We start from the raw sequence: 27,764 nt of genomic DNA, 5'->3' as shown, positions 1-27,764 counted from the left end.
ATCTCAGCTCACTGCAACCTCCACCTCCTGGGTTCAAGCGATTCTCCTGCCCCAGCCTCCCAAGTAGCTGGGACTACAGGCGCGCCACTCTGCTCAGCTAATTTTTGTATTTTTAGTAGAGACGGGATTTCACCATGTTGGCCAGGATGTTCTCGATCTCCTGACCTCGTGATCCACCCTCCTTGGCCTCCCAAAGTGCTGGGATTATAGATGTGAGCCACCACGCCTGGCCGATTTTTAAAATTTTTTTTTGTAGAGACAGGATCTCACTCTGTTGCCTAGGCTGGTCTCGAAATCCTGGCCTCAGGCGATCCTCCCAGCCATCTATTCTGATTAAAATTGATGATAGAGAATAGATAATGAGGGCAGAGAGAAGCCAGCACTGCCATGGGGAGCTTCCTGAACAGGGTTCTTTTCCACCATTGGGAAGGCTGCTGCTGGAACCTCCCTGTGCCTAGAAGAGGCTGTGTGAAGTCCGTGGGGCAGCCCTGGATTCCAACCCCAACCGGGCCCTTCAACAATTGTGTGACTGTGGGGTGGGTCAGCGCGGGTGGTCCTAGTGGTCCCTCATGGTCATGATGTATCCTGGCTTCTAGTCTAGTCTTTTTTTTTCTTTTTTGAAGATGGAGTTTTGCTCTCGTCATACAGATTGGAGTGCAGTGGTGCAATCTCAGTTCACTATAACCTTCCCACCTCCCAAGTTCAAGCAATTTTTGTGCCTCAACCTCTTGAGTAGCTGGGATGACAGGTGCTCACCACCACACCTGGCTAATTTTTGTGTTTTTAGTAGAGACAGGGTTTCACCATGTTGGCCAGGCTGGTCTCTAACTTCTGACTTCAGGTGATCCACCCGCCTGGGCCTCCCAAAGTGCTGGGATTATAGGTGTGAGCCACCACTCCTAGCTTGGAAATTTGATCTTTTTCACTCTACATAAATTAATACAAAATTTTTTTTTTTTTTAAGAAGGAATCTTGCCTGTCGCACAGGCTGGAGTGCAGTGGTACGATATTGGCTCACTGCAACCTCTGCCTCCCGGGTTCAAACGATTCTCCTGTCTCAGCCTCCCAAGCAGCTGGGACTACAGGCGCACACCACCACTCCCAGCTAATTTTTGTATTTTTAGTAGAGACGGGGTTTCACAATATTGACCAGGCTGGCCTCAATCTCCTGATCTCATGACCCACCCACCTGCCTTGGCCTCCCAAAATGCTGGGATTACAGGCGTGAGCCACTGGGCCCTGCTAATTTTTTTTTTTTTTTTTTTTGAGACAAGGTCTCACTGCTATCCAGGCTGGAGTACACTGGCTCGACCACAGCCGACTGCAGCCTTGAATTTCTGAGCTGAAGGGATCCTTTTGCCTCAGCCTCCCAAACACCTGGGACTGCAGGCGTGCACCACAACACTAGCTAATTTTTTTTTTTTTTTTGAAACGGAGTCTCCCTCTGTCGCCCAGGCTGGAGTGCGGTAGCCAGATCTCAGCTCACTGCAAGCTCCGCCTCCCGGGTTTACACCATTCTCCTGCCTCAGCCTCCCGAGCAGCTGGGACTACGGGCGCCTGCCACCTCGCCCAGCTAGTTTTTTGTATTTTTTTAGTAGAGACGGGGTTTCACCGTGTTAGCCAGGATGGTCTCGATCTCCTGACCTCGCGATCCGCCTGTCTCGGCCTCCCAAAGTGCTGGGATTACAGGCTTGAGCCACCGCGCCCGGCCAACACTAGCTTATTTTTAAAAAAATTCGTTGGTAGAGACAGGGTCTCCCTATGTTGCCCAGGCTGGGCTCAAGTGATCCTCCCACCTTAGCCCCCCAAAGTGCTAGAACTAAAGGGGTGAGCCGTGTCCAGCCCTTAATGTATTTAGCTGTATACAGCAACTGTATTGGACAGTGCAGTTCTAGAGAGTTCTGTGGGATGTAGTTCCTGGGAAGGATGGCAGTAGGATGTGCTAACTTATGGTGGGCGTGGCTGTCAGGATCCCAGCTGGAAGTCGATATGGGCACTCAGCCCCAGCACTCAGAGGTGACGGAAACGCCTCTGACTGGTGCTCTCCCATCTGCCTCCGGCCCCAGGTCCAGTGGCTCCTGGACAACTATGAGACGGCTGAGGGCGTGAGTCTGCCACGGAGTACCCTCTACTGCCACTACCTGCTGCACTGCCAGGAGCAGAAGCTGGAGCCCGTCAACGCCGCCTCCTTCGGCAAGCTCATCCGCTCCGTCTTCATGGGCCTGCGAACCCGCCGTCTGGGCACCAGGTAGGGCCGTCCATCTACTCCCAGCAGCCCCTGGGGAATTGGCGGGCACGCCAAGGCCCACCCCCAACTCCAAGTCATCTCGGGCAGTCCAGTCCAGCCCAGCCCCGCCGTCCTCCACGAGGCTCACTCCCACCCCAGGCCTTTGCACTGGCGGTGCCTTCCACCTCATGTGTTTCTCACCCCTCCTTACTCACACGTCCCCTGACTGCCTCAACTAAAACTGCAGCCTCCTCCCTCTCCCCCGCCCGACACCCCAAACCCTGCTTTATTTTTCTCTTTAGCATTGAGCACCTTCACACGTGCCTTTTTTTTTTTTTTCTTTTGGAGACAGAGTCTCACTCTGTGGCCCAGGCTGGAGTGCAGTGGCTCAATCTCGACTCACTGCAACCTCCACCTCACAGGTTCAAGCCATTCTCATGCCTCAGCCTCTTGAGTAGCTTGGGATTACAAGCATGCGCCACCATGCCCAGCTAATTTTTTAAAAATATTTTTAGTAGAGACAGAGTTTTGCTATGTTGGCCAGGCTGGTCTTGAACTCCTGTCCTCACGTGATCTTGGCCTCCCAAAGTGCTAGGATTATAGGCATGAGCCACCATGCCCAGCCCACACGTGCCTTTTACGTGACTTATTTCAGTTGTTCTGGTCCGTCTGCAATGCTTGTACCTTGATGATGCGGGGTTGCACCTAGTCAGTGCTTCATCAGGGCCTGTGAGTCAGTGAATTCAGGTGGGAAGGAACAAGAAGCCATCCCACGAACCCATCCCTCTCTTCCTCTCCTTTGCAACCCCCGTGGCTCAACCCCGCTCACGTCTCGGTTCCCGTTCCCAGCTTCAGCATCATCTCATTCAGCCGTTCAGCCATTCATTTATGTATAATCTTGGGCAAAGTACTGGATCTCTCCCAACACCCCCAGCCCCTGTGCCTCCTCAGTGCAGCACCCCCAGCTCTGCAGGGCAGGCGTCTCTCCATCTGTTCCCCTAATAGAGAGGAGATGGGTGTGCTGTGAGGCGCTCCATGGCCGGCCAGCCGGCAGACCCCCAGCGCAGCCCTTCCCCTCCACCTCCCTCCCAGGGGCAACTCCAAGTACCACTACTACGGCCTGCGCATCAAGGCCAGCTCACCCCTGTTGCGACTGATGGAGGACCAGCAGCATATGGCCATGCGGGGCCAGCCCTTCTCGCAGAAGCAGAGGTAGGAGAGCAGGACCGGGCCCGGGGCAGGGCAGGCCGGGAAGGGCATACAGGCCGGCCCCCAGCAGCCAGCCCGCTTGCCCATTCTACTCCAGGCTCAAGCCCATCCAGAAGATGGAAGGCATGACCAACGGCGTGGCGGTGGGGCAGCAGCCGAGCACGGGGCTGTCGGACATCAGCGCCCAGGTGCAGCAGTACCAGCAGTTTCTGGGTGAGAGCTCCCTGGCCTGTGCTTCCCCAGCCACCGCCCCCCGGCCGCGTACAGATGGTTCCCGAAGCCGAATGGCGGCAGGCAGCCTCTGAGCCGGGGAGGGCTTGGTGGAGATGCTTGAGGACCAGCAGGGGGTTGGGGAGACATCACAGTCTCCGTCCACAGTGACAGTTCTGTCCCCAGAATCCTCCTTCAAGGTAGATTCTTTTTTTTTATTTTTGAGACGGAGTCTCGCTCTGTCGCTCAGGCTGGAGTACAGTGGCGCGATCTCAGCTCACTGCAAGCTCCGCCTCCCGGGTTCACGCCGTTCTCCTGCCTCAGCCTCCCAAGTAGCTGGGACTACAGGCGCCCGCCACCTCGCCTGGCTAGTTTTTTTTGTATTTTTTAGTAGAGACGGGGTTTCACTGTGTTAGCCAGGATGGTCTCGATCTCCTGACCTCGTGATCCGCCCGTCTCGGCCTCCCAAAGTGCTGGGATTACAGGCTTGAGCCACCGCGCCCGGCGACTCTCATTTCTTTCAATGCAAAGTATTTCTCTGGGGTTCTGAGCTCCCCAGTGAATCCCCTTTATGCTACATGAGGTTTTCTTTATTTTTGTGTTTGTTTATTGATTTTTTTTGAGACAGATTCTCTGTCGCCCAGGCTGGAGTGCAGTGACACCATCCTGGCTCACTGCCACCTCCGCCTTCTGGGTTCAAGTGATTCTCCTGCCTCAGCCTCCTGAGTCGCTGGAACTACAGGCGTGAGCCACCATGCCTGGCTAATTTTAGTATTTTTAGTAGAGATGGGGTTTCACCTTATTGGCCAGGCTGGTCTTGAACTCCTGACCTGAAGTGATCCTCCCGCCTTAGCCTCCCAAAGTTCTGGGATTACAGGTGTGAGCCACCATGCCCGGCCCATATGAGATTTCAAATCCCACCCAGTTGGACACGGTTACTTGTGGGAGATATGACGGCAGGTCCTCTTACCTCGTGAGTCCTGTGAGGCCCACTCGCTTTCCTGTCCAGCCATCCCACAGCCATGGTGTCCACAGGGCTAGGACCACTCACTCGCCAAGAAGGCAGGCATGTACCCAGTGTTTCTAAAAGTAAACTTTAAAAAAAGGCCAGGTGCAGTGGTTCATGTCTGTAATCCCAGCACTTTGGGAGGCTGAGGCTAGAGGAAATGCTTGAGGTCAAGAGTTCAAGACCAGCCTAGTCAACATGGTGAATCCCCATCTCTACTAAAAATACCAAAATTAGCCCGGCGTGGTAGCAGGTGCCTGTAATCCCAACTACTCAGGAGGCTGAAGCAGAATTGCTTAAACCTGGGAGGCGGAGGTTGCAGTGAGCCAAGATGTCACCATTGTACTCCAGCCTGGGCAACAGAGTGAGTGAGACTCTGTCTCAGGAAAATAAAACAGGCCGGATGCGGTGGCTCATGTATATAACCCCAGTACTTTGGGAGGCCGAGGTGGGAGGAACTGCTTGAGTCCAGGAGTTGGAGACCAGCCTGGGCAACATAGTAGGACCCCATCTCTTAAAAAAAAAAAAACAAAGTAAACAACAATCCATGAAAACAGGGCCAAAGGATGCTAAGTAAGCAAGCAAACCCTTGGAACCCATAGTCCAGCCACACATCCTCGATCCTGAGCATGTGGGCGCTCATTTCCTCACCTGCCGTGGAGGCCAGGACATCCCATTTGTCCCATCCGTGCCTGGGGACATAGAGGAGGGTGGGGAACAATACTTCTGGCAGAGTCGAGGGGCATCCCCAGGGCGACTGTCCATGGCTAGCCCCAACCTGGGGTGCTCAGGCTCAGGGCAGCGTCCTGTGGTCCTGACTGTGCCCTGGGGGCCTACCCATTCCCTTGCCAGGTAGGTGCTGCGTTGCAGCCGGGACTCAGAGGCCCACGTCCTGAGGGCTGGTGCAGTGCTACCACTCAGCAGACAGGCGGGGCTGGCACAAGACCCTCCTGTCCTCTTTGCCAGAGGAGTGTGGGCCCTCAAGTCCTCCCCATCCTGGGCCCAGGCCAGGCGCTCGCCCCCACCGAGCCTTGTCTCTCACCAGCACTTGGGGGACCCCATTCTTATGGGAAAGGGACAACTCTGGGACCCCAGGGTGGGCAGGCATGGGGGATGAAGGGCCTCATGGTTCGCCCCGGCCCCGCAGATGCCTCTCGGAGCCTCCCTGACTTCACAGAGCTCGACCTCCAGGGCAAGGTGCTGCCTGAGGGCGTCGGGCCCGGTGACATCAAAGCCTTCCAGGTCCTGTACCGGGAACACTGTGAGGTAGGGCAGCCAGGTGGGCAGGCAAGCGAATGGGGACGCAGCCACGGGCTTGGGAGGGTCATGCTGCCCCCCAGCCTCCCTGAGCATCTGCCTCTGCCACAGGCCATTGTCGACGTCATGGTGAACCTGCAGTTCACCCTGGTGGAGACGCTGTGGAAGACGTTCTGGAGGTACAACCTCAGCCAGCCCAGTGAGGCACCGCCGCTGGCCGTGTGAGTGCTGCCTGGCAAGCGGGGAGGAGGGTGGGACCTCAGGTGATTTTGACACCCAGGGTTGGGGTGCCTGTTTGTCCCCTGCAGTTTATGGGGTACACATGCCCTTGGCTGTGTGGAGTGTGTGTGTATAGCCACCTGACACTCAGAGTCGGGGCTGGCGTGCCTGACCAAGCCCAGGCATGGGGCAGGGCACCATCTCCTCCCTGGAGTGGCAGGTTCTGGAATTTGTTTGGCCCCTGTATGCAGGGTAGGATGTAGGATCCCGTCCCACCCCCCGGGCCTGTGCCAGCCGGACCCCAGGGATCCTCGGGAGGCAGGGGGTACTTACCTGACCCTGGGCTGGGGGTGGGGGTCTGATGCTGGGGGCAGGGCCACAGAGTGCCCCAGTGACCCTGGGTTGGGGACAAGCTATACCTGTGCCTGTCTGGCACTTGGGACAGGACCATAGAGTGCCCCAGTGACCCGGGGTGGGGTGGGTGCCCGCAGGCATGATGAGGCCGAGAAGCGACTGCCCAAAGCCATCCTGGTGCTGCTCTCCAAGTTCGAGCCCGTGCTCCAATGGACCAAGCACTGTGACAACGTGCTGTACCAGGGCCTGGTGGAAATCCTCATCCCCGACGTGCTGCGGCCCATCCCCAGTGAGTGCTTGGCCTGCTCGGCACCCCCTGCCCCACATACCCCCACCCTGCTCTGACCGGCCCCTGCCACCGCCCACAGGTGCCTTGACCCAAGCGATCCGGAACTTTGCCAAGAGCCTGGAGAGCTGGCTCACCCACGCCATGGTCAATATCCCCGAGGAGATGCTGCGGGTGAAGGTGAGGGTGCAGGGGGTCCCTTTCTCTTGTCCCTGGGGCTTAGGCCCCCCGTCTCCTCTGCTCCCCAGGGGCGGTAAGATTTGTCCCCACACCTGTTCCAGGGATGATGCCTGTGAGGGAAGGGGAGACCTTCTCCACCTCGGGGAGCACCCTGGGCATTGTCTTTATAAACCAGTGTCCTCAGGCACCCACTGCTGAAATGCAACCCCTTTGTGGTGTTACTGTGCTCAACACAGCATCTTTCAAAAATAAAAACCAACTGCAAACGTACAGTAGTTCCCTTTAGACAGCCTTGCTAGAAAGTGCTTCATGTGTGGCCGGGCGCGGTGGCTCAAGCCTGTAATCCCAGCACTTTGGGAGGTTGAGGCGGGCGGATCACGAGGTCAGGAGATCGAGACCATCCTGGCTAACACGGTGAAACCCCGTCTCTACCAAAAATACCAAAAAAAAAATTAGCTGTGTGTGGCGGCATGCGCCTGTAGTCAGAGCTGCTGGGGAGGCTGAGGCAACAGAATGGCATGAACCCGGGAGGCCAAGATTGCACCAGTGCACTCCAGCCTGGGCGACAGAGTGAGACTCTGTCAAAAAAAAAAAAAAAAAAAAAAAAAGAAAGTGCTTCAGGTGTGCAGAGACAGATAAAACTTTTTAAGAAAAGCAACAACATCTATAAGGAAACATAATAGTTGCCTTTTTCATCAAAAGATGCACATTCGCTAACTACTTAGCTGTAAGGAATTTGATGGGATGTGGTTGGGGAAAAAAAAAAACCCACCGCTGGGCACAGGGCAGGGACTGGGGCCTGTGGAGACAGTAGACGCCAGATCCAGGAGCAACCCTTCAGAACCAGCAAGACTCAGTATTCATGTATTCACACAACCTCCTTCTCAGTACACAGCAATGAACGAGATGGACAAAACCCTGTGGTCTCCCAGAGCTGGGATTCCAGGGGATGAAAGAAAATGAGGCCGGGCGCGGTGGCTCATGCCTGTAATCCCAGCACTTTGGGAGGCCGAGGCGGGCGGATCACTTGAGGTCAGGAGTTCAAGACTAGCCTGGCCAACATGGTGAAACCCTGTTTCTAAATACAAAAATATTTAAAGATACAAAATTTAGCTAAAATACAAAAAATACAAAAATTAGCCTGGCGTGGTGGTGTGCGCCTACGATCACAGCTACTCAGGAGGTTGAGGCATGAGAATCGCTTGACCCCAGGAGGCGGAGGTTGCAGTAAGTGGAGATCACGCCCCTGCACTCCAGCCTGGGCTATAGAGTGAGATTCAGTGTCAAAAAAAAAAAAAAAGAAAAGAAACATGTTTATCAAAGCAGTATTTGCCCTTTCTGCGCAGTGCCCTCCATATTTTCTATTGTGTTCTTTCGTTTAAAAAAAAAAAAAAAAGGCCTTTCGTGGCACGGTGGTTCACTTCCAACACTTCAGGAGGCAAAGGCAGGAGGATCTCTTGAAGCCAGAAGTTTGAGACTAGTCTGGGCGACCTGGCGAGACCCTGTCTCGACTGTTATTTTAAAAAATAAAAATACATTTTAAAAAATATTGTGCCCTGGTCAGAATACAATTAATTGAATTTTGGGGGGCGCTTGTGAGTGGACACCCAAAGTTTGAAGGTCGCGATCCTTCTGTATCCCAACAAAAGTATCGAAGCGCATCCCTCCTTTTTTAGGAAAAAGGAAACAGGCTGAGGGAGGTTGCCTCGGGGTGGGGCCAGGGCTGGCGGGCTGGGGTTCCTCGGAAGCAGCAAGCCCCCCAATCCCTGCACGCAGGTGGCCGCGGCCGGCGCCTTCGCGCAGACACTGCGGCGCTACACGTCGCTCAACCACCTGGCACAGGCGGCGCGCGCTGTGCTGCAGAACACCGCGCAGATCAACCAGATGCTGAGCGACCTCAACCGCGTGGACTTCGCCAACGTGCAGGTGAGTGCGGGGCGGGGCGGGGCGGGGCGGGCGAATGAGGGGCAGCCCAGGGGGGCGGGCCAGGCTGGGGTGACGGCGGCTGAGCCCCGGGCGCCCGCCCACCCGGTGTGCCCCAGGAGCAGGCCTCGTGGGTGTGCCGTTGCGAGGACCGCGTGGTGCAGCGGCTGGAGCAGGACTTCAAGGTGACGTTGCAGCAGCAGAACTCGCTGGAGCAGTGGGCGGCCTGGCTGGACGGCGTGGTGAGCCAGGTGCTCAAGCCCTACCAGGGCAGCGCCGGCTTCCCCAAGGCCGCCAAGCTCTTCCTTCTCAAGTGGTCCTTCTACAGGTGCGCGTGCGGCGGGATCGGGCCCGGGCTGCACCAGGGAAGGCCCTGGGCCCCTGTGGGGCTCAGTTGCTCTTCTACGACGACGCGAGCCTGCAGGCTGGGCGGGCGGGCTGGGACCCTGGGCTCTGTACCATGCACGCCCGGGGGAAGGCTGTGTTGGGATCCAGCCTGAGTCGCTGGGCTGGCACGAGGCCCGGGCACATCGCAGCGGGGAGGGGTCCAGGGGTTGGGCCGGACGGGGCCTGACGGTCTCCTCTACGTCGCCATACCCAGCTCCATGGTGATCCGGGACCTGACCCTGCGCAGCGCCGCCAGCTTCGGCTCCTTCCACCTCATCCGGCTGCTCTACGACGAGTACATGTACTACCTGATCGAGCACCGCGTAGCCCAGGCCAAGGGCGAGACCCCCATCGCCGTCATGGGCGAGGTGCGCGCAGCGGGCCACTGGGGGCGCGGGCGGGGCGCCAGGCGGCGGACCCTCACCCATTTTCTTCTCCTTCCTCCAGTTCGCCAATCTGGCCACCTCCCTGAACCCCCTGGACCCCGACAAAGGTAGGTGAGGCGTGTTCCCACCCAGGGCGCGGGTCCCGGGGGTGGCGGACAATGGAGGGGCTGGGGAGGAGGAGGAACCCAGGGGCGTTGCCACCCCGCCCCAACCTGACTTGGCCCCTGTGTCCCAGACGAGGAGGAGGAAGAGGAGGAGGAGAGCGAGGACGAGCTGCCGCAGGACATCTCACTGGCGGCTGGCGGCGAGTCACCCGCGCTGGGCCCAGAGACCCTGGAGCCGCCGGCCAAGCTGGCGCGGACTGACGCGCGCGGCCTCTTCGTGCAGGCACTGCCCTCCAGCTAAGCCCTTGGCCTCCCCGCCCCACCCGCCCCCGCCACCCCTTCACGCCAGGGTCCCTCACAGCTTCTGTGGCTTCGTGGTCACCGCTCCAGCCTCAGCCAGGGCAGGGAGGGGGCCTCCGAGACAGGGAAGGCCGGGGCCCTCCTACCCTATGGGGCCGGCACAATCAGTGGGCTGGGCGGAGCCGCAGCTGCAAACTCTGACACAAAAGACGTGCCTTAAGGAACCCGCCGCGTGCCCAGGTGCCCCGTGGGGCATCCAGCTCGGCCCCTTGGCCGCCCCCCTCCCAGGCCGCAGCATCTTCACCCCAGCCCCGTCCTCCCACCACCCCAGGGGGCAGGCAGGCAGGCCCCCTCCCGTGCGGAACTGTTAACTTATTCAGCTCGCTGGCTTTGCACAGCCTGTCCTGGGCCCAGCCCTGAGCCCTGGGCCGGCGCAGGTGGGCGTCACCTGGGGACTCCCCACTGTCAGCAGCAGCCCCGGGACCCCCTACCCCCAGCAACCCCACTGCTTCCCCTTCTTGGTATTAAGTGCAATTAAAGCCGTGGGTGTCGCATCTTCTCCGCTGGGCCCTCCCTTGCCCCCAAGCCCGAGAAGGGGGCACTGCCCGGCCCGGCTGTGGGGAGGGCGGCAGGGGGCACGGCCTCCAGCTTCCAAAGAGCAGCGGGCCACGGGGCCGGGGAGTGCCCACAGACCCCAGCCCCCGCGCCCCCCCTCCGCCGCTGGTTTGTAATGGAACCTTTTCTGTGCCCCATCTTCCCGGAGACTGTGCTTCTCCTCCGTGCCGTGCGACCCCCACCCCATGACTATTGTGCGATTCGTGAGCGCCGCCCGAGCGGAGTTGGTAACTTGTTGGGTTTTTTTCCAACCATCATGGCCTTATCTGTTCCAGTTTTCTCAGTGTTTTCAGCCTGTGAGATAGATGTTTATGGCAAGAAAAAGAAAAAAAAAATGGAAATCTGACCTATTGTATAAAAATCACTATTTTGTGTGCTCCGCGTGCTACAGCTTTTGGGGCGGCCTGCCCAGTCCCCGTGCCCACGGGGCTCCCTCTCCCGGCGGTGAAAGTGTCCACACGTGTGGTAGTCTAGTGTGCCGAGCTGTTTTCTACCTTTTTGTAGTCTTTCTTAAAACAATAAATTCCGCTGTGATATTTGCCTACTGCTGACTCGCCGGGCCTTGGTGGGGGCCTTGGGGCGGGGGCTCCAGCTGGGCCCCGAGCTGCAGTAACGGGACCTCAATGAGGTTCAGAAATTAAAACATTTATTACATGAAGAAGAACGGAGTGGGGATGGCCAGGAGGTTGCCAGCCTGGGTGGGGAGGCTGGGGGCGGGCAGGGCAGGGGGAACAGGGTCCATTCGACCTCCCCGAGGGCAACGTCCACAGCTGTAGCCGAAGAAAGGGGCAAATGCACAAGGGACCAGGCCCATGCCCAGCTCGGAGTGAAGGCAGGGCGCTCAGGCTGGTGGGGCAGGGGGCGCCCTCTCTCTGCCCCCTTCCCAACTTAAATAGGCATAAATAAAAAGCGTCCAGACCCTCGGGCCACCAGGGGCTGCCCTGCCCAGCCCGGTTCCGCAGCCTAACACTAGTGCCGGTCATCAGTCGGTGGGCCAGCCGGCCAGGAAGAGGCCACCCCGGGGAGGCGGCCGGTCCCAGGCCGCGGAGGTAGTTGGAGTCAGTGTCCGGGGCGGCCCGGCCCTCACAGCACGATCCACGTGTATCGCTCGCTGTCTGCCAGAACCTTCAGGGAGCACCCTACAGGGACAGGTGGGGACAAAGCATGGAGCCCCTGCCTGCCCAGCCCTGTGGCCGCACTCCCCACCTGACTTCCTTCTGGCCCAGAAGGTTCCAGAAGGCAAGAACCCTGCTGAGTTGCCCTCTGCCTCTCGCCTGCAGCTACTCAATAAATGTCTGTAGTGTGAACGAGTGACGGACCAGTCTGGCGGGAGGCTCCCAGGCCCCACACCTTCAGGGCTGCCAAGCTGGGCCTGGCCTGGGCAGCCCTCTCCTTACCAGCCTTCCCACCCATTTCATCAGCGCTCAGGAATCAGCGCCTGGGTGAGGACAAGTGACCCTGGGGACCCTGACCATCACGGGGTCACCGACCCCCACCTTTGTGGAGCGCCTCATTGGTCATCCTGTTGACGTAGCGGCCGCTGCTCTCAGGCACCAGCCACTTCATGACCATGTCCACGCAGCTCTTGCGGTAGGAGCTCCAGACACTGCCGCTGTGGGGCCAGGGGGTGAGTGGCTCTCATCGCCTCAGCCGCCCCCGACCCTGCCCTCCAGCCCTGCCTCACCTGGTCTGCCCTTTGACCTCAGTCAGGTCGCCTACACTGACTGTCTCGAAGATGCCTGTGTTGAGGTCCCATGCCACCTTGAGGCTGGTGTGATAGGTCTTTGGTCTGCAGTGGAGAGGGCCACAGGACAAGCGCTGGGACAGCCGGGCTCCTGAACCAGGCCCCACACTACCCTGAGGGGCTTTTGTCTTTGGAGAAGCCACGGAGGGGCCCAGCCAGGTTGTGGCACAGGGAGCGCCTTCTCACATCCCCACGCCCCCACCCTGAAGTGTCTGCCAGTGGCCCCCCTAGTGGACAGGGAGGACAGGGTCCCCGTGCTCACCGGAGCTGACCCTCCTCAGTGGGGGAAGGGAAGGCCAAGAGCAGCAGGCCAATGTTGATGAGGACCTGGTTGGTTTCCGGGCAGACCTGGGGTTGGGGGTGGATGATGCCAGCTGCTGAGGGCGACTCCAGAGTACAGGGAGCCCTGGGCCCACCCTGCCCACCCTGGGCCCACCTCTAGAATGACAATGTCATAGTCGCTGAAAGAACAGAACTGGTGGCCCCAGGTAGCGTCGTGGCGGATGACCTCATTGATGACATATTCGAAGTCCAGTGTGAGCTGCTCCACTGTCAGGTACTGGCCCTGCGGGCGAGTGCGCAGGCGCAGAGGACGGTGCCAACTGCCCCCCAGCAGCTTCCCGGGACTGCCCTCGGCCCGCCCATGCCCGCACCCACCTGGACAGCAGTCCGCTCCCGCATGGGCCGCAAGTTGCGGCCACGAAGATCAGTCACCACGAAGGGCAGGGAGATCTTGTCGTCCTCGAACTCTGGGGAGGCAGGAAGTGGGGATGGGGTGGAGGGAGGACAGGGGCTCCATCTGGGTTGGCTTCCCCATCCCAGGCCCTGCCACATGCCTGCCCCCCGCTCACCATCCTCCGGCTCCGTCCCCTCTCCGGACTCCAGCACGTAGTACAGCTTGGTGTAGTTGATGTAGCCAGGCTCGGGGGCAGGCGCCTCCGAGGCAGGGGGGCTGTCCCGGGGTGCTGCCTCTCCACACAGGGCTAAGGGCTCAGAGTGCGCACGGCAGCGGCTGCCAGAGGGTCCTGGGCACAGGGCAGGCCGGGCTTCCTCAGGGGCTCCGCCCTTGGCCTCTTTGGCCCGGCGGAAGATGTCAGCCACAAACTCCTTGGCTTTGGCAATGGCGGGCGAGGGCTCAGGAGACCCAGAGGAACGGGCTGGGGCCGCCTCAGGGCAGAAGCTGGGGAGGGCAGGGGGCAGCTCTGGGCTCTGGGGCTCAGGGGGGCTGGCGGGCGCCGGGGGGCAGGTGCTGTGGTCATACAGGATTTGGCAGAAACTCCTGTCACCTGGAAGAAGAGATGGGTGTGGACAAGTGTCAGTCTGGGGTGCTCCCAGCCTTGCTCAGTGTCCTCAGGGGTTTTCAGAAACCCACCTTGAGGAGACACTTCTAGACTTGGCTATGCTGAGATCAGTCTGAAACCCCCAGAAGGGAAAAGACCTTTCCGCGCATGCACACCACGCACACCACGCACACACGCGTGCAGACGTTCACGTTCATTCAAACCCCTTTCTTAAGCTGTCTACTGAGTGCCCCACGCTGAGGACACAGGAGTGAACTAGGAGCCGACACTCTACAGTGTAGAGCGTTCACTACAGTAGCATCCAGCCTCCTAACATCTGCCACTCTGTCGAGGGACATCTTGTGATTTTCACTGGCGTTTCTCTGATATGGAAGTCCTAAGGCAAGGCCCTCCTGGGTCCTTCCCGACACAAGCCAGACTGCTGCGGGCACACTTCATCGAATCGGGGCCTCTGTCTCTGCCTGCCTAGAGATGACTCCCCCAAGGAATGCGGGCAACACATGGAGAACCCCAACATATTCACTGAGCAGCCCTGTGGCTGGGCCCCATCCCAGGTTTCCTCTGAGCCTCCTACAAGTAACCCCCAGAGAAGGGCCGCGTCCCCCAAAATGCAGCTCAGAGATGAACTTGCCCAAGGTCAAATCTGAGATAAATCAAGTCCGGGCTCCCCTCCACCACCGTGACAGCCCTTCCACGACAGGGCGGGGAACAGGTGACAATGGCCAAGGAAGAAAGCACCCCTCTGTGTCAGCACCTCCCACTGATGACCACGCCCTTTCCCTGGGCTGGCGCAGAGCTGATTGTCCGCTGTGGTTGTTCCTAACAGGACCCACAGCCGAAAGGACAGAACTGCATCAACCCTCACAAGTTGAGGGGTTCATGGCCAATGACCGAGTGGCCGAGCCTCAGCAAAGGACAGTGCCTCACCCTTCCTGGTATAGATTGGGGGGGTGAGGACAGGAGTCCCCAGATATGTCTGGGGACAAAAGTGCCCTGGCCCCTGGCTTATTTGTGGGCTGAGTTATATACATTTAATCCTGCCCGTTCCCCGACTGCCCCCAGGGACAACCACTTCCATGGGGATAATGGACGTCTTTGTATCTGAGTTCTTGTAAAATTAAAATGTCTTTTGTTTTGGAGATGGAGTCTTGCTGTCTCCCAGGCTGGAGTACATTGGCACAATCTTGGCTCACCGCAACCTCCGCCTCCTGGGTTCAAGCAATTCTCCTGCCTCAGCCTCCTGAGTAGCTGGAATTAGAAGCATGCACCATCATGCCCAGCTAATTCTTGTATTTTTAGTAGAGATGGGGTTTCACCATGTTGGCCACACTGGTCTTGAACTCCCTGACCTCATGTGATCCGCCTGCCCTGGCCTCCCAAAGTGCTGGGATTACAGGCGTAAGCCACTGCGCCTGGCCTAAAACGTCTTTTTAATTTATATTAAGTGGTTCCAGTTATAGATTCCTTGTGTTTCACCCCCCACATGTGCACACATCTCTGACACATGCTCCACGGATGCCAACGCAGGGGCCTTCACTGGTGCTCCACAGATGCCCCCAACCCCCCGACTCCTCCTAACTCACTCCCCAATCCCCAGGGAGGGTTCTTCAGGTGGCCCCCAGCTCCCCGTCAGCAGCCTTGGGACATAGGGACCCAGTGAGACCCTGCCAGAGGAAAAGACCTGGGCACAGGGCAGCTGGGTCAGTCATAGTCACAATTCTGTTGCCAAATGGCCCCGGAGCCCCCTCCCTCCCGTTGCTGCCAGCCGGTGGCATGATCCAGCCTCCTGACGTTTGTCACTGTCAACGGACATCTTGTGATTTTCACTGGCATCTTTCCGACATCAAACATATAAGGCAAGTGCCTGCCCACTAACCACGCCCCGAAATGTCACATTAGCAGTTCTCTTCTTAAGAGAAAGGGGCGCTTCCCCATCCAGCTAGCCACCTGTGGCTATTTCAGCTTAAAACAACTACAATTAAATCCATCACAGGCCAGGTGCGGTGGCTCATGCCTGCCATCCCAGCACTTTAGGAGGCTAAGGTGAGTGGATCACTTGAGGTCAGGAGTTTTGAGACCAGCCTGATCAACATGGTGAAATCCCGTCTCTACTAAAAACACAAAAATTAGCTGGGTGTGATGGCACAGGCCTGTAGTCCCAGCTTCTCAGGAGGCTGAGAGAGGAGAATTGCTTGAGCCTGGGAGACAGAGGTTGCAGTGAGCCGAGATCGCGCCACTGGACTCCAGTGGAAAAAAAAAAAGTATCACAAGCTCAGTTCCTCAGTAACATGAGCCACATTCTAAGTGGCTCCTGGAGGCAGCCATGGTGGACAAAGCAGATATGGGACATCTCAGCCCCTGGCAAGATCCCGTGGGCAGGGCTGTGGCGGGCGTGGCCACGTTTGGACCCCAGCATTCCCACGACTAGGCTGTGTGACCTGGGGAAGTGGGCTCCCACCTCTCTGTGCCTGAGGCCCCTTGTCTGTGTGGTGGGGTAGGGAGAGGACCCGCTTCACGCGCTGCCGGGCTGCCATGAAACCGCAGGGCCTACCTGCCGAGTGGACAGAGACGGCGCAGGCCACCAGGGAGTAGCTGGTGTTGAGCAGCACCACCTGGTCCTTCTTGAGCTGGAAGGCGGGCTGGAAGGTGGGGAAGGGGTAGACCACCTGGTACTTGGTGTGCAGCATGAAGCCGTGCCGCAGGCACTGCGCGTTCGGGTCTCCTGCAGCAACACACACCACAGCGGCTCACTCTCGGTCCGAGGCACGGGGGCAGGGGGGCAGGGGGCCCTCGCCCCCTCGGCCCCCTCACCTGGGTGGGCCCGGCTGGCATCCTGGCAAGCGGCACAGCGGCCCGGCGGCGGTACCGCCACGGTGCTGACGTAGATGTCACGGTGGTTCTCGTCGCTCATCATCATCATGTTCATGAGCATCCCGTTGGCCGAGCGGGTGCTGGGGGCCAGCATACCCTCAGCTGCCGGGTCGGCGCCTGGGGGGCCCCCACTGCACACCCCCAGCCCCAACCAGCCATGGCTCCCCCAGGAGCCGGGTCTCACTTGAAGCCAAAGACGATGACCTTAGAGGCGTCGCTGGGCCACTCACATACGGTCAGGTACAGGTCGCTGTAGATCTCCTCATCCTGGAAGAGCCGAACCTGCCGGACCTGCGAGGCACGTTCAGGGTCAGCACCAGGTCAGGGAACCTGCAGGGGTCCCCCAAAGCTGTACGATGCAGTCCCTCATCAGGGCTGGGGCTGAGCAGGAAGGAGCACCCCAACAGCCCGCACCACACCCCTCCACCTTGCCTGAGGACAGCCTGAGGAGGCTCCTTTCACCAGTGGGGGAGACCAGGCCAGGGTGGATGCAGCTGATGGGAACAATGTCCCGGAGGAGACTGCGCCAGGCACTGGTTCCAAGCCCAGCCCACCCTGAAGCCCATTCAGCTCTCTGAGTTCACATGTATGCTGAGGTAATAGTACCCACCTCCTGCCGGGGTTCCAGGAGTCAAGGGTCAAGGCTAAAGCCAGGGTGGCTTAGTCCTAATAAAGCTAACTGGCCTGAGCCAACATGTTCTATAGCTTCATAGAGTGTGTTGGACCAACGGAATTGCCACTATTTACCCCATTTTGAAACATAAGAATGGTAATTTCATTTTCTTTTTTGAGACAGAGTCTCGCTCTGTAGGCTGGAGTGCAGTGGCTCGATCTCAGCTCACTGCAACCTCTGCCTCCCGGGTTCTAAGCGATTCTCCTGCCTCAGCCTCCAGAGTAGATGGGATTACAGACATGCACCACCAATGCCCAGCTAATTTTGCATTTTTAGTAGAGATGGGGTTTCACCATGTTGGCCAGGCTGGTCTTGAACTCCCGACCTCAGGTGATCCACTCACCTCGGCCTCCCAAAGTGTTGGGATTACAGGCGTGAGCCACTGCGCCCAGCCTCCGTTTTTTTTGTTTTGTTTTGTTTTAGAGATAGGGCCTTACTCTGTTGCCCAGGCTGGAGTGCAATGGTGTGATCATGGCTCACCACAGCCTCAAACTCCTGGGCTCAAGTGATCCTCCTGCCTCAACCTCCAGAGGAGCCGACTATAGGCACATGCCAATATGCCCAGCTAATTTTTTTTTATTTTTAGTAGAGATGGGGTTTTGCCCTGTTGCCCAGCCTGGTCTTGAACTCCTGGGATCAAGTAATCCTCCCACCCTGGCCTCCCAAAGTACTGGGAGTACAGGCGTGAGTTACCACGTCAGGCCCTGGTAATTTCATATGGTTGGATCTAACACATGGAATGTCAACGATGACCCCATGAGTACATGATCATTTTACATCCAAGGAACCTGAGGCTCAGAGGCTGCTGTGACCTGCTGAGCCACACCATCTGAAGGGCCAGCTTGGTGCTGAAGCCTCCCTACCAGCTTGAGCTTGCTGTGGACGTTGAACTCCCACCAGTACAGATGGTAGATGTAGAAGGAGAAGTCGTCGTCCCCACTGCTGCTGGTATAGGAGAGGACATAGCGGCCGCATTTGGAAAAGCCCAGGAAGATATGTCTGTGGGGGTGGAGGGGGCACAGCGACCAGGTCAGGGCGAGCCCACCACCCCCGCCCAGCTGCCCCCTTTGCCTGGGCCCAGCCTCACCCTGCATAGAGAAAGTCCTCATCCACAATGTTCTTGAGGGACACGCAGACCCGGGGAGGCAGCTTCCGGAAGAGGCGAGGGGAGAGCTGTCCGCTGATCTGGGGAAGGGGCGGTCAGGGCACTTCAGGCACCATCTGCAGCTCCCAGCCCCTCACCCACAGCAGAGGGGCAGGGCAACTCTCATTGGGTCCAGCCCGGCCCAGCCCACCATAATGGTCTAAAGGAGACCAAGCTCTGGAAGGTGGGAACAACTGAGGCAGATGGGGACAGTAAAGCCAGGCGGACCTCGCTTGAGCCTTCATCTCCACCAGGGACCCACTCCACCTTCCCAGTTCCACACTTCTTCAGCCTCAGGTCCCTCTTGACTGAGCCCAGCATCACTGCCCCCAAGAAAGCTCCCCAATCACCATGTCCCACGCTGGGCCACCTGCTTCCCTCCCTGAAGGTTGTCCCTAAACTGTGGGTATTCATCCTACTAAGGAGGCTGAGACAGGGTCCTGACATGCACCCATCTGTCCCCAACCCACCAGCCTTCAAACGAGGGGGCTTCTCCTCCCTGGGTCAGCTATGGCCTCTGCTGGGGGCCAGTCAAGGCAGATAGAAGGGTGAGCCTAACCAACGACCCAACTACCCCTTCCCAATTAACTACCGCCTTCCAATGGAATCCCTCATCCCCAAAACTTCACCACGGAAGGATATGTGGGAACTGACAGGCACAAGCCAGGCACAGGGACATCAGAGCAGCCTCACTCTTGCTACCCAGGCTGACTGGGTAGACACAGCTCTGCCTTCAAGACATTCCAACCTGATGGGACGAGTCCTGTCTGGGAAGCTCCCTGTCTGATGGGAGACAAGCCCTGTCCACAGGGAGGTCTCAGTCTGATGGAGGAAACAACCCGGCCAGCCAGGCCCAGGCCGACAGGGGAGACACAATCCCTGCCCAAGGAGCTTCCAAGCTAAGGGCGGAACCACAGCCAAGCCCAGGGAGCTCCCAGGCTAAGGGCGGAGACTGTCCCAGCCCAGGGAGCTCCCAGTCAAAAGGGGGAGACACAGTACTGTCCTTAGAAAGCTATCAGCCTCACGGAGAAGGCGCAGTCCCTGTCCACAGAGACACAGCCTTGCCCCAGTTACTGCCCACCTGCAAGAGATCCACATTTCTGCCCTCCAGAGCTCCCAAACTGATGGGGGAGGGAGACATCATCCCCCAGCTCTGGGAGTTTCCAGTCTGATGGAGGAGACAGAGCCTGCTTCGCTAACTTTCACTCTGCGGGGGAAGACTCAGCCCTATCCAAGGAGCTCCCATACTTTCAATGGGGAGGCCCACCCAGGTACAGGAACTCCCAGCTCAAGTGTGGTCGAGGCTCGGGCAGGGAGAGGAATATCAGGCAGTGGAAGCCCAAAGCCAGCAGCAGGGGCTCTGCAAAGGGGGCGGGAAGGCTCCATTACGGAGGGGCTATGGGAGCAGGGCTTTGAAAAATGGATCTGAACCTGGATCGCCCCCTTCCTCCTAATACTCCCTGCGGCCTCGGAGGAGGGGTCGCCTCCCTCCGAGCCCCCTCCTTGGGGCCCCGCCCCCAACCCCCTCCATCCCAGCCCCTTTGCCGGTTACCCGACACAACCTCCTGCATCCAGGCCCCCGACTGAGCCTCCTCCATCCAAGCCATCTCCCCCGGGCCCCGCCCAGGCCCTTCATCCGAGCCCCCTCCCCTGGGGCCCCGCCCCCAACCCCTCACCCCGCGAACGCCCTCCTCCCTCCGCCTCCCTCGTCCCTACTCCCCACCCTCCGGCGCGTTCCCCACTCCGGCTCCAGGCCTCACCTTGACCCGCTCCAGCTGCTTGAGGACGTGCTCCCGCCGCCGCCCTGCTGCCCGCTTCCCTCCGGCTCCCCCGGGGCCGCCGCCGCCGCTCCCAGCCCCGCTGTTCCGCTCCGATTTCGAGCTGGGCGCCATTTTCACCCCCTCCCTCCACTTCCGGAGCAACCGGCCCCTTCGCCCCACCCCTGCCGCCTCCTCATTGGTCCTTTATCGGGACAGCGGCCCGCCGGTTGGGTGAAAGCCCGCACTCGCGCTATGCCTGTCTATCAAAGCCGCCTCGACTCTTGATTGGTAGCGACAGTAACAGCCCCCGCGGCCAGTTGCTGTATTCCCGCCCTGCCTTAAGGACGTACCACTCGGAGGTCCCGTTTGTTCGCCTAGCCCAGATAACTTTGATCTGATAGGTGGATATCTGTGTCTGTCTCAATGGCGTCACGCCCCCTGTGGCTAGCGGGTTTCCATGGAGACCACAGGCGGTCCAGGCCCTTGGGCGGGGCGACGGGAGACTGTGGTCCACCAAGACTCGAGAATCCTCAGCCCCGGGCTGCCCGCGCCCGGTCTGGGTGGGCAGAGGCCTGACGAGCATACTTGGGCGACAAAACCAGGCCGAGAAAAGAGATTTACAAAAAAAGGAAAAAACGATGGGATTCGATGAAAGCTTGTTTCCGATGGGCGGATTGGTGGGATGACGGTGTTGATAATGATAGCATCAATCAGGTATCGCTCCACATATGACAGACAAGGTTCTGAGCTTAAACAGTTCGATGTGGCAGGGCCCTGTTGTGCCCATTATGCAGATGATGGCAATACAAATAATTGTGGAAGAGCCGCTCCGTGCATCATATTCGTATACATTACCTCGTTGGTTTTATTGTTTTTAGACAGAGTCTCACTTTGTCACCCAGGCTGGAGTGCAGTGACCTGATCATGGCTCACTGCAGCCTCGACCCTGGGCTCAGATGATCCTCTCATCTTAGCCTCTCATGTAGCTGGTACTACAGACGTGCGCCACCACGCCCGGCTAATTTTTTGTATTTTTAGTAGAGACGAGGTTTCACTATGTTAGCCAGGCTGGTTGCGAACTCCTGACCTCAGGTGTTCCGCCCACCTAGGCCTCCCAAAGTGCTGGAATTACAGGCATAAGCCACCGTGCCTGGCCTAACTTTTTGTATTTTTTGTAGGGATGGAGTTTCACCAAGTTGTCCAGGCTGGTCTCCAACTCCTGGGCTCAAGTGATCCTCCCATCTCTGCTTCCCAAAGTGTTGGGATGACAGGCCAGCCCATTTAATCCTCTGAACAATCAGAGAAGATAGGTTTTTTTAATTATCTTCATTAAAAAATGTTTTTTGTAGAGACGGGGTCTCACTATGTTGCCCAGGCTGCTCTCCTGACCTCAATCGATCATCCCGTCTTGGCCTCCCAAAGTGCTGGGATTACAGGCATAAACCACTGTGCCCAGCTGATTTCAAGGGTTTTAGGAGTTACGTGCCAGAAAACCTGAGTAAGACCAAAATATATGGTTTTGGGGTTTTTTTTAAATTACAACATAATATCACAACTTTTTTTTTTTTTTTTTTTGAGATGGAGTTTTGCTCTTGTTGCCCAGGCTGGAGTGCAGTGACACAATCTCAACTCACTGCACCCTTCGCCTCCCGTGTTCAAGCAAGTGATTCTCCTGCCCCAGCCTCCCAAGTATTACAGGCATGCGCCACCAAGCCCGGCTAATCTTTGTATTTTTAGTAGAGACAGGGTTTCACTATGTTGGCCAGTCTGGTCTCAAACTCCTGACCTCAGGTGATCCACCCACCCCACCCTCCAAAAGTGCTGAGATTACAGGCATGAGCCACTGCGCCCAGCCATCACAGTGTATCTTTAGCCAAAGATTCCCATGATTCTTGCATACCCTACGTCCATGGAGAGCAAAGCTGTCCCCAAGACAGTGGGGACACCTGGCTGCTATTGCCTTAACCAAGGGATCAAAATCAACATCACCAGTGATAAGTCATTTTGACGTCACGGATCCCAGCTACGTGATAGGGAGGACATTTGTAACTCTCTGATATTATCCCCAAACCTAGACCCTCAATCTAACCATTAGACAACATCAGACATTTATCTTAAATTGAAAAATGTTCTCAAAATACATTAACAGGCCGGGTGCGGTGGCTCACACCTGTAATCCCAGCACTTTGGGAAGCAGAGGAGGGAGGATCACTTGAACCCAGGAGGTCAAGACCAGCCTGGGCAACATGGCGAAACCCTCGTCTCTACAAAACGTCAAATAAATTAACTGACTCTACTGGCACACATCTATAGCCTCAGCCACTGGGGAGGCTGAGGCAGGAAGATTACTTGAGCACAGGAGGTCGAGGCTACAGTGAGCTCTGATGGTGACACTGCACTCCAGCCTGGGAGACAGAGCAAGACCTTGTCTCAAATAAAAAACAAAACAAGGCCAGGCATGGTGGCTCATGCCTGTAATCCCAGCACTTTGGGAGGCCAAGGTGGGCAGATCACAAGGTCATGAGATCTAGACCATCCTGGCTAACACGGTGAAACCCCATCTCTACTGAAAATACAGAAAATTAGCCAGGCCTGTAGTCTCAGGTGGCACGCGCCTGTAGTCCTAGCTACACGGGAGGCTGAGGCAGGAGAATCACTCGAACTTGGGAGGTGGAGGTTGCAGTGAGTCGAGATCATGCCACTGCACTGCAGCCTGGGCAACAGAGCGAGATTCTGTCTCAAAAAAAAATAAAATAATAAAATAAAAAAATTAGCAGGGTGTGGTGGCGTGAACCTATAGTCCCAGCTACATAGGGGGCTGAGGTGGGAGGATCACCCAAGCCTGGGAGGTCGAGGCTACAGCAAGCGGAGATTGAGCCACTGCACTCCAGCCTGGGCGACAGAGTGAGATCCTGTTTCAGAACAAAACCCAAAACCCAAAAAACATTAGAGGAAATTGTGTGAAGGGAATAAAAGAACTCTCTGTACCTTCTTTTCTGATCTGAAAATGTCTAATTGTTTCAGGCTGGGCACAGTGACTCACACCTGTAATCCCAGCATTTTGGGAGGCTGAGACAGGAGGATGGCTTGAAGAGAAGAATTTGACCAGTCTCAGCAACTATCAAGACCTCGTCTCTACAAAGAAAAAACTTTTTTTTTTTCATTAGTCAGGTGTGGTAGCACATCTGTCTTCCTATGTACTTGGGAGACTGAGTCGGGAGGATCCCTTGCACCAGGAGTTTGAAGTTACAGTGAGCTGTGATTGCATCACTGCATTCCAGCCTGGGTGACACGAGCAAGACCCTGTCTGTAATAATAATAATAAAATTAAAAATAACAAAAATAAAATAATGTTGTTTCAAAATTCAAAGGGCTGGCACAGCGGCTCACGCCTATAATCTCAACACTTGGGGAGGCCAAGGCAGGTGGATCACTTGAGCCCAGGGGTTCAAGACCAGCCTAACCAACACGGTTAAACCCTGTCTCTGCTAAAAATACAAAAATTAGCCTGGTATGGTGGGCTCCTATAATCCCAGCTACTCAGGAGGCTGAGGCATGAGAATCGCTTGAACCTGGGAGGCAGAGGTTTCAGTGACACAGAGCGAGACTCTGTATCAATAAATAAAGACATAAATAACCTCAAAGTTTTTAAAAGAGCATGGGGGAGGAATTTTTTTTTTTTTTTTTTTTGAGATGGAGTCTCACTGTGTCGCCCAGGCTGGAGTGCAATGGCGCCATCTCGGCTCACTGCAACCTCCGCCTCCCAGGTTCAAGCGATTCTCCTGCCTCAGCCTCCCAAGTAGCTGGGACTACAGGCATGTGCCACCATGCCCAGGTAATTTTTTTTTCCTTTTTTTTTTTTTTTTTTTTGTATTTTTAGTAGAGGCGGGGTTTCACCATGTTAGCCAGGAGGGTCTCGATCTCCTGACCTGGTGATCCACCCACCTTGGCCTCCCAAAGTGCTGGGATTACAGGTGTGAGCCACTGCGCCTGGCCAGGAGGATGTTATTATGATTCCTATGTGCAGAATGGTTGGAGGGATGAGGGTGGGAGCAGGAATAGTCTTGGGGGAGCTAGGAGGGTAGGTGATGCTGACTTAGATTCATCTATTAGCAATGAAAATGGAGAATACTGGCTGCGGTGGCTCACGCCTGTAATCTCAGTGCTTTGGAAGACCAAGGCAGGAGATGGCTTAAGTGGGAGAATTGCTTGAAGTCTCCCTTGATCACCACAGACCAACCTGGGTAACATAGAACCCATCTCTATTAAAAAATTTTTTTTTTTCTTTTTTTTTTTCTTCCTTTGAGACAGAATCTCGCTCTGTCACCCAGGCTGGAGGGCAGTGGCATGATCTCAGCTCACTGCAAGCTCCACCTCCTGGGTTCACGCCATTCTCCTGCCTCAGCTTCGCGAGTGGCTGGGATTACAGGCGCCCGCCACAAGGCCCGGCTAATTTTTTGTATTTTTAGTAGAGATGGGATTTCACCGTGTTAGCCAGGATGGTCTCAATCTCCTGACCTAGTGATCCACCCGCCTCGGCCTCCCAAAGTGCTGGGATTACAGGCGTGAGCCACCGTGCCTGGCCAAAAATTTTAAAAATTAGCATGAGAGCGGGAGCCTGTACTCCCAGCTACTTGGGAGACTGAGGTGAGAGGATCGCTTGAGCCCAGGAGTTCAAAGCTGCCAGTGAGCCGTGATCGCACCACTGACTTCAGCCTGGGCAACAGAATGAGACACTGTCTCAGAAATAATAATAAAAATAGGCCGGGCGCGGTGGCTCAAGCCTGTAATCCCAGCACTTTGGGAGGCCGAGACGGGCAGATCACGAGGTCAGGAGATCGAGACCATCCTGGCTAGCACGGTGAAACCCCGTCTCTACTAAAAAATACAAAAAAAAAACTAGCCGGGCGAGGTGGCGGGTGCCTGTAGTCCCAGCTACTCGGGAGGCTGAGGCAGGAGAATGGCGTGAACCCGGGAGGCGGAGCTTGCAGTGAGCTGAGATCCGGCCACTGCACTCCAGCCTGGGCGACAGAGCGAGACTCCGTCTCAAAAAAAAAAAAAAAAAAAAAAAAAAAAAAGAAATAATAATAAAAATAAAGAAAGAAAATGGAGAAAAGTGGCCATAGTCAGAGCCGATGGGGTCATTTTCAAGGACAAGATATTGGGATACGGGCAAGGAGACAGAAGTTCATGATGACTTTAGCATCTGAGTGGAATATTTAGCAAAATGTTAGTGCATTTTCTGATATGAGGAAGACTAGGGAGAAGTCAGTTTGGACCAAGTCAGTTGAACACGTAGATGGGACAAACAGACAGTTTTTCCTTCTACATCACATCACTCTCAATCCTTCGCTTCTGACACCAGATGATGGGGGGAGCTTCTTCCAAATCAAGTAATGCCCCAATTCTTTGTGGATGCCAACGCAGTGTCCTGCAATTTACTTCAATTCTCTCTCTTTTTTTTTTGAAATGGAGTTTTGCTCTTTGTCGCCCAGGCTGGAGTGAAATGGCGCGATCTTGGCTCACTGCAACCTCTGTCTCCCGGGTTCAAGTGATTCTCCTGCCTCAGCCTCCCAAATAGCTGAAATTACAGGCTCGCACCACCAGGCAAGGCTAATTTTTGTATTTTCAGTAGAGACAGGTTTTCGCCATGTTGGCCAGGCTGGTTTTGAGCTCCTGGTCTCAGGTGATCCGCCCACCTTGGCCTCCCAAAGTGCTGGGATTCCAGGCATGAGACACCATGGCCAATCTTTTTTTTTTTTTTTTTTTTTTTTTTCCTGAGATAGAGTCTTGCTCTTTCACCCAGGCTGGAGTGCAGTGGTGCAATCTTGGCTGACTGAAACCTCCGCCTACAATTATTATCAAGGTGTTTTTATGGTGATTTTTTTTTTTTTTTTTTTTTTTTTTTGAGACAGGCTGGAGTGCAGTGGTGTGATCATAGTTCACTGTAGCCTTGACCTCCCAGGCTCATGCAATTCTCCCACCTCAGCCTCCCGAGTAGCTACACGTGTCAATAATACAGGGATTACAGGTGCTTATCACCACGCCCAGCTGATTTTTGTATTTTTGGTAGAGACGGGGTTTCACCATGTTGGCCAGGCTGGTCTCAAACTCCTGACCTCGGGTGATCTGCCCACCTTGGCCTCCCAAAGTGTTGAGATTACAGGCGTGAGCCACCACACCCAACCTAATTTTTGTATTTTTAGTGAAGACGGGGTTTCACCATGTTGGCCAGGCTGGTCTTGAACTCCTGACCTCAGGTGATCCACCTACTTTGGCCTCCCAAAGTGCTGGAATTACAGGCGTGAGCCATTGCGCACGGCCAAGACTTCCCTATTTCTGGTCATTGGTCACTTGGACTCTCCCTTAATACGCATATGTATTTGTTTACAAATAACCCAACTGTACAGGTGCATTTAGACCACTCTTTCTAGCCTATGAATTAAATCATGCCTGGAAAATGGCCATAAAACAGGATGGGGCAAGTAAATAGAACTAAAAATTACGATTCATTTCCCACATCCAACTTTGGAGACCAGTGGCTTTGAACACAGAAAGCCTTGGGCTCAGTTTTCCTTGTGGTCCCAACTCCTCACTGCTTCCCTCTTACAGGTCATCCCACTTTTACGCAGTAGTGATAGAAACTCGATTTTTTTTTTTTTCCAAGACAGAGTCTTGCTGTGTCTCCCAGGCTGGAGTGCATGGCTCTCGGCTTACTGCAACCTCTGCCTCCTGGGTTCAAGCAATTCTAGTGCCTCAGCCTCCCGAGTAAGCTGGGATTACAGGTACCCACCACCATGTCCGGCTAATTTTTAGTAGAGATGGCTTTCACTGTGTTGGCCAGGCTGGTCTCAAACTCCTTACCTCGTGATCCACCCACCTCGTCCTCCCAAAGTGCTAGGATTACAGGTATGAGCCACCGCACCCAGCCAAGAAACTCTGTTTTTATCTGGACATGTGGCTTGCCAGTAGAAAGATGGTGTTTCTCAGCCTCCCTTGAAGTTAGCAGTGCATATCCACCATTTCCTTTCTTTTCTTTTTTGGAGACAGGGTCTTGTTCTGTTGCCCAAGTTGGAGTGCAGTGGCACTCCACCTAGGCTCAAGCAATCCTCCCACTTCAGCCTCCCAAGGAGCTGGAACTACACTGTGCCCAGCGAATTCAAAAAAAAAATTTTTTGAAATGGAGTCACGCTCTGTTGCCCAGGCTGGAGTGCAGTGGCGTGATCTCGGCTCACTGCAACCTGTGCCTCCTGAGCTCAAGCGATTCTCCTGCCTCAGTCTCTTGAGTAGCTGGGATTACAGTCATACACCACTATACACAGCTAATTTTTTTTTTTTTTTTTTTGTATTTTTTAGTTGACATGGGATTTCTTCCACCACGCTGGCCAGGCTGGTCTCAAACTCCCGACCTCACATGATCTGTCCGTCTCCCAAAGTGCGGGGATTACAGGTGTGAGCATTCTGGGTGCACGGCCGGATAAATACTGATTATAATAAATAATAAATACTGATTACGCCAGGCTCCATGCTGGATGCTGGGACTACATTGATGGACCATAGTCCATTGTTATCCCTGCAGAGGCCCCTGCTGGGTAGTGCAGAGCTGGG

General features: G+C 56.0%; 2 protein-coding genes across 13 annotated transcripts in view; one reads left to right on the top strand and one right to left on the bottom strand.

Annotated features, from left to right (window-relative positions):
* Window positions 1-11,207, top strand: part of RFX1 (regulatory factor X1) — a 47,126-nt gene extending 35,919 nt beyond the window's left edge. For all 10 annotated transcript variants that reach the window (XM_074026125.1, XM_074026123.1, XM_065536234.2 and 7 more), the window contains 12 exons: window positions 2,067-2,248; window positions 3,320-3,439; window positions 3,534-3,649; window positions 5,800-5,918; window positions 6,021-6,130; window positions 6,620-6,771; window positions 6,851-6,948; window positions 8,725-8,874; window positions 8,991-9,199; window positions 9,473-9,626; window positions 9,706-9,751; window positions 9,880-11,207. In XM_074026125.1, the coding sequence (XP_073882226.1) occupies window positions 2,067-2,248; window positions 3,320-3,439; window positions 3,534-3,649; window positions 5,800-5,918; window positions 6,021-6,130; window positions 6,620-6,771; window positions 6,851-6,948; window positions 8,725-8,874; window positions 8,991-9,199; window positions 9,473-9,626; window positions 9,706-9,751; window positions 9,880-10,049 (1,626 nt within the window). In that variant the 3' untranslated portion in view covers window positions 10,050-11,207. The remainder of the gene's footprint in view (window positions 1-2,066; window positions 2,249-3,319; window positions 3,440-3,533; window positions 3,650-5,799; window positions 5,919-6,020; window positions 6,131-6,619; window positions 6,772-6,850; window positions 6,949-8,724; window positions 8,875-8,990; window positions 9,200-9,472; window positions 9,627-9,705; window positions 9,752-9,879) is intronic.
* An 80-nt stretch (window positions 11,208-11,287) lies between these two features.
* On the bottom strand, window positions 11,288-20,292 carry DCAF15 (DDB1 and CUL4 associated factor 15). Of its 3 annotated transcripts, none has more exons than XM_005588216.4 (13): window positions 20,157-20,292; window positions 18,340-18,437; window positions 18,116-18,251; window positions 16,764-16,870; window positions 16,520-16,659; window positions 16,260-16,430; window positions 13,259-13,693; window positions 13,065-13,156; window positions 12,844-12,972; window positions 12,670-12,755; window positions 12,348-12,452; window positions 12,160-12,275; window positions 11,288-11,802 (listed from the first exon to the last, which is right to left on the bottom strand). In XM_005588216.4, the coding sequence occupies exons 1-13, from the start codon at window positions 20,286-20,288 to the stop codon at window positions 11,747-11,749; spliced, it is 1,803 nt and encodes a 600-aa protein (XP_005588273.1). In that variant the 5' UTR covers window positions 20,289-20,292; the 3' UTR covers window positions 11,288-11,746. The 3 variants fall into 3 exon arrangements, with proteins under 3 accessions (XP_005588273.1, XP_045237145.1, XP_045237146.1); XM_045381210.2 differs by lacking the exon at window positions 20,157-20,292 and adding an exon at window positions 19,949-20,034; XM_045381211.2 differs by lacking the exon at window positions 20,157-20,292 and adding an exon at window positions 19,959-20,030.
* Between the last annotated feature and the right edge of the window lie 7,472 nt (window positions 20,293-27,764).

The sequence above is a fragment of the Macaca fascicularis genome, chromosome 19 (assembly GCF_037993035.2).
Source record: "Macaca fascicularis isolate 582-1 chromosome 19, T2T-MFA8v1.1".
Taxonomy (NCBI): domain Eukaryota; kingdom Metazoa; phylum Chordata; class Mammalia; order Primates; family Cercopithecidae; genus Macaca; species Macaca fascicularis.
This window is presented reverse-complemented; position numbering and strand designations above follow the sequence as displayed.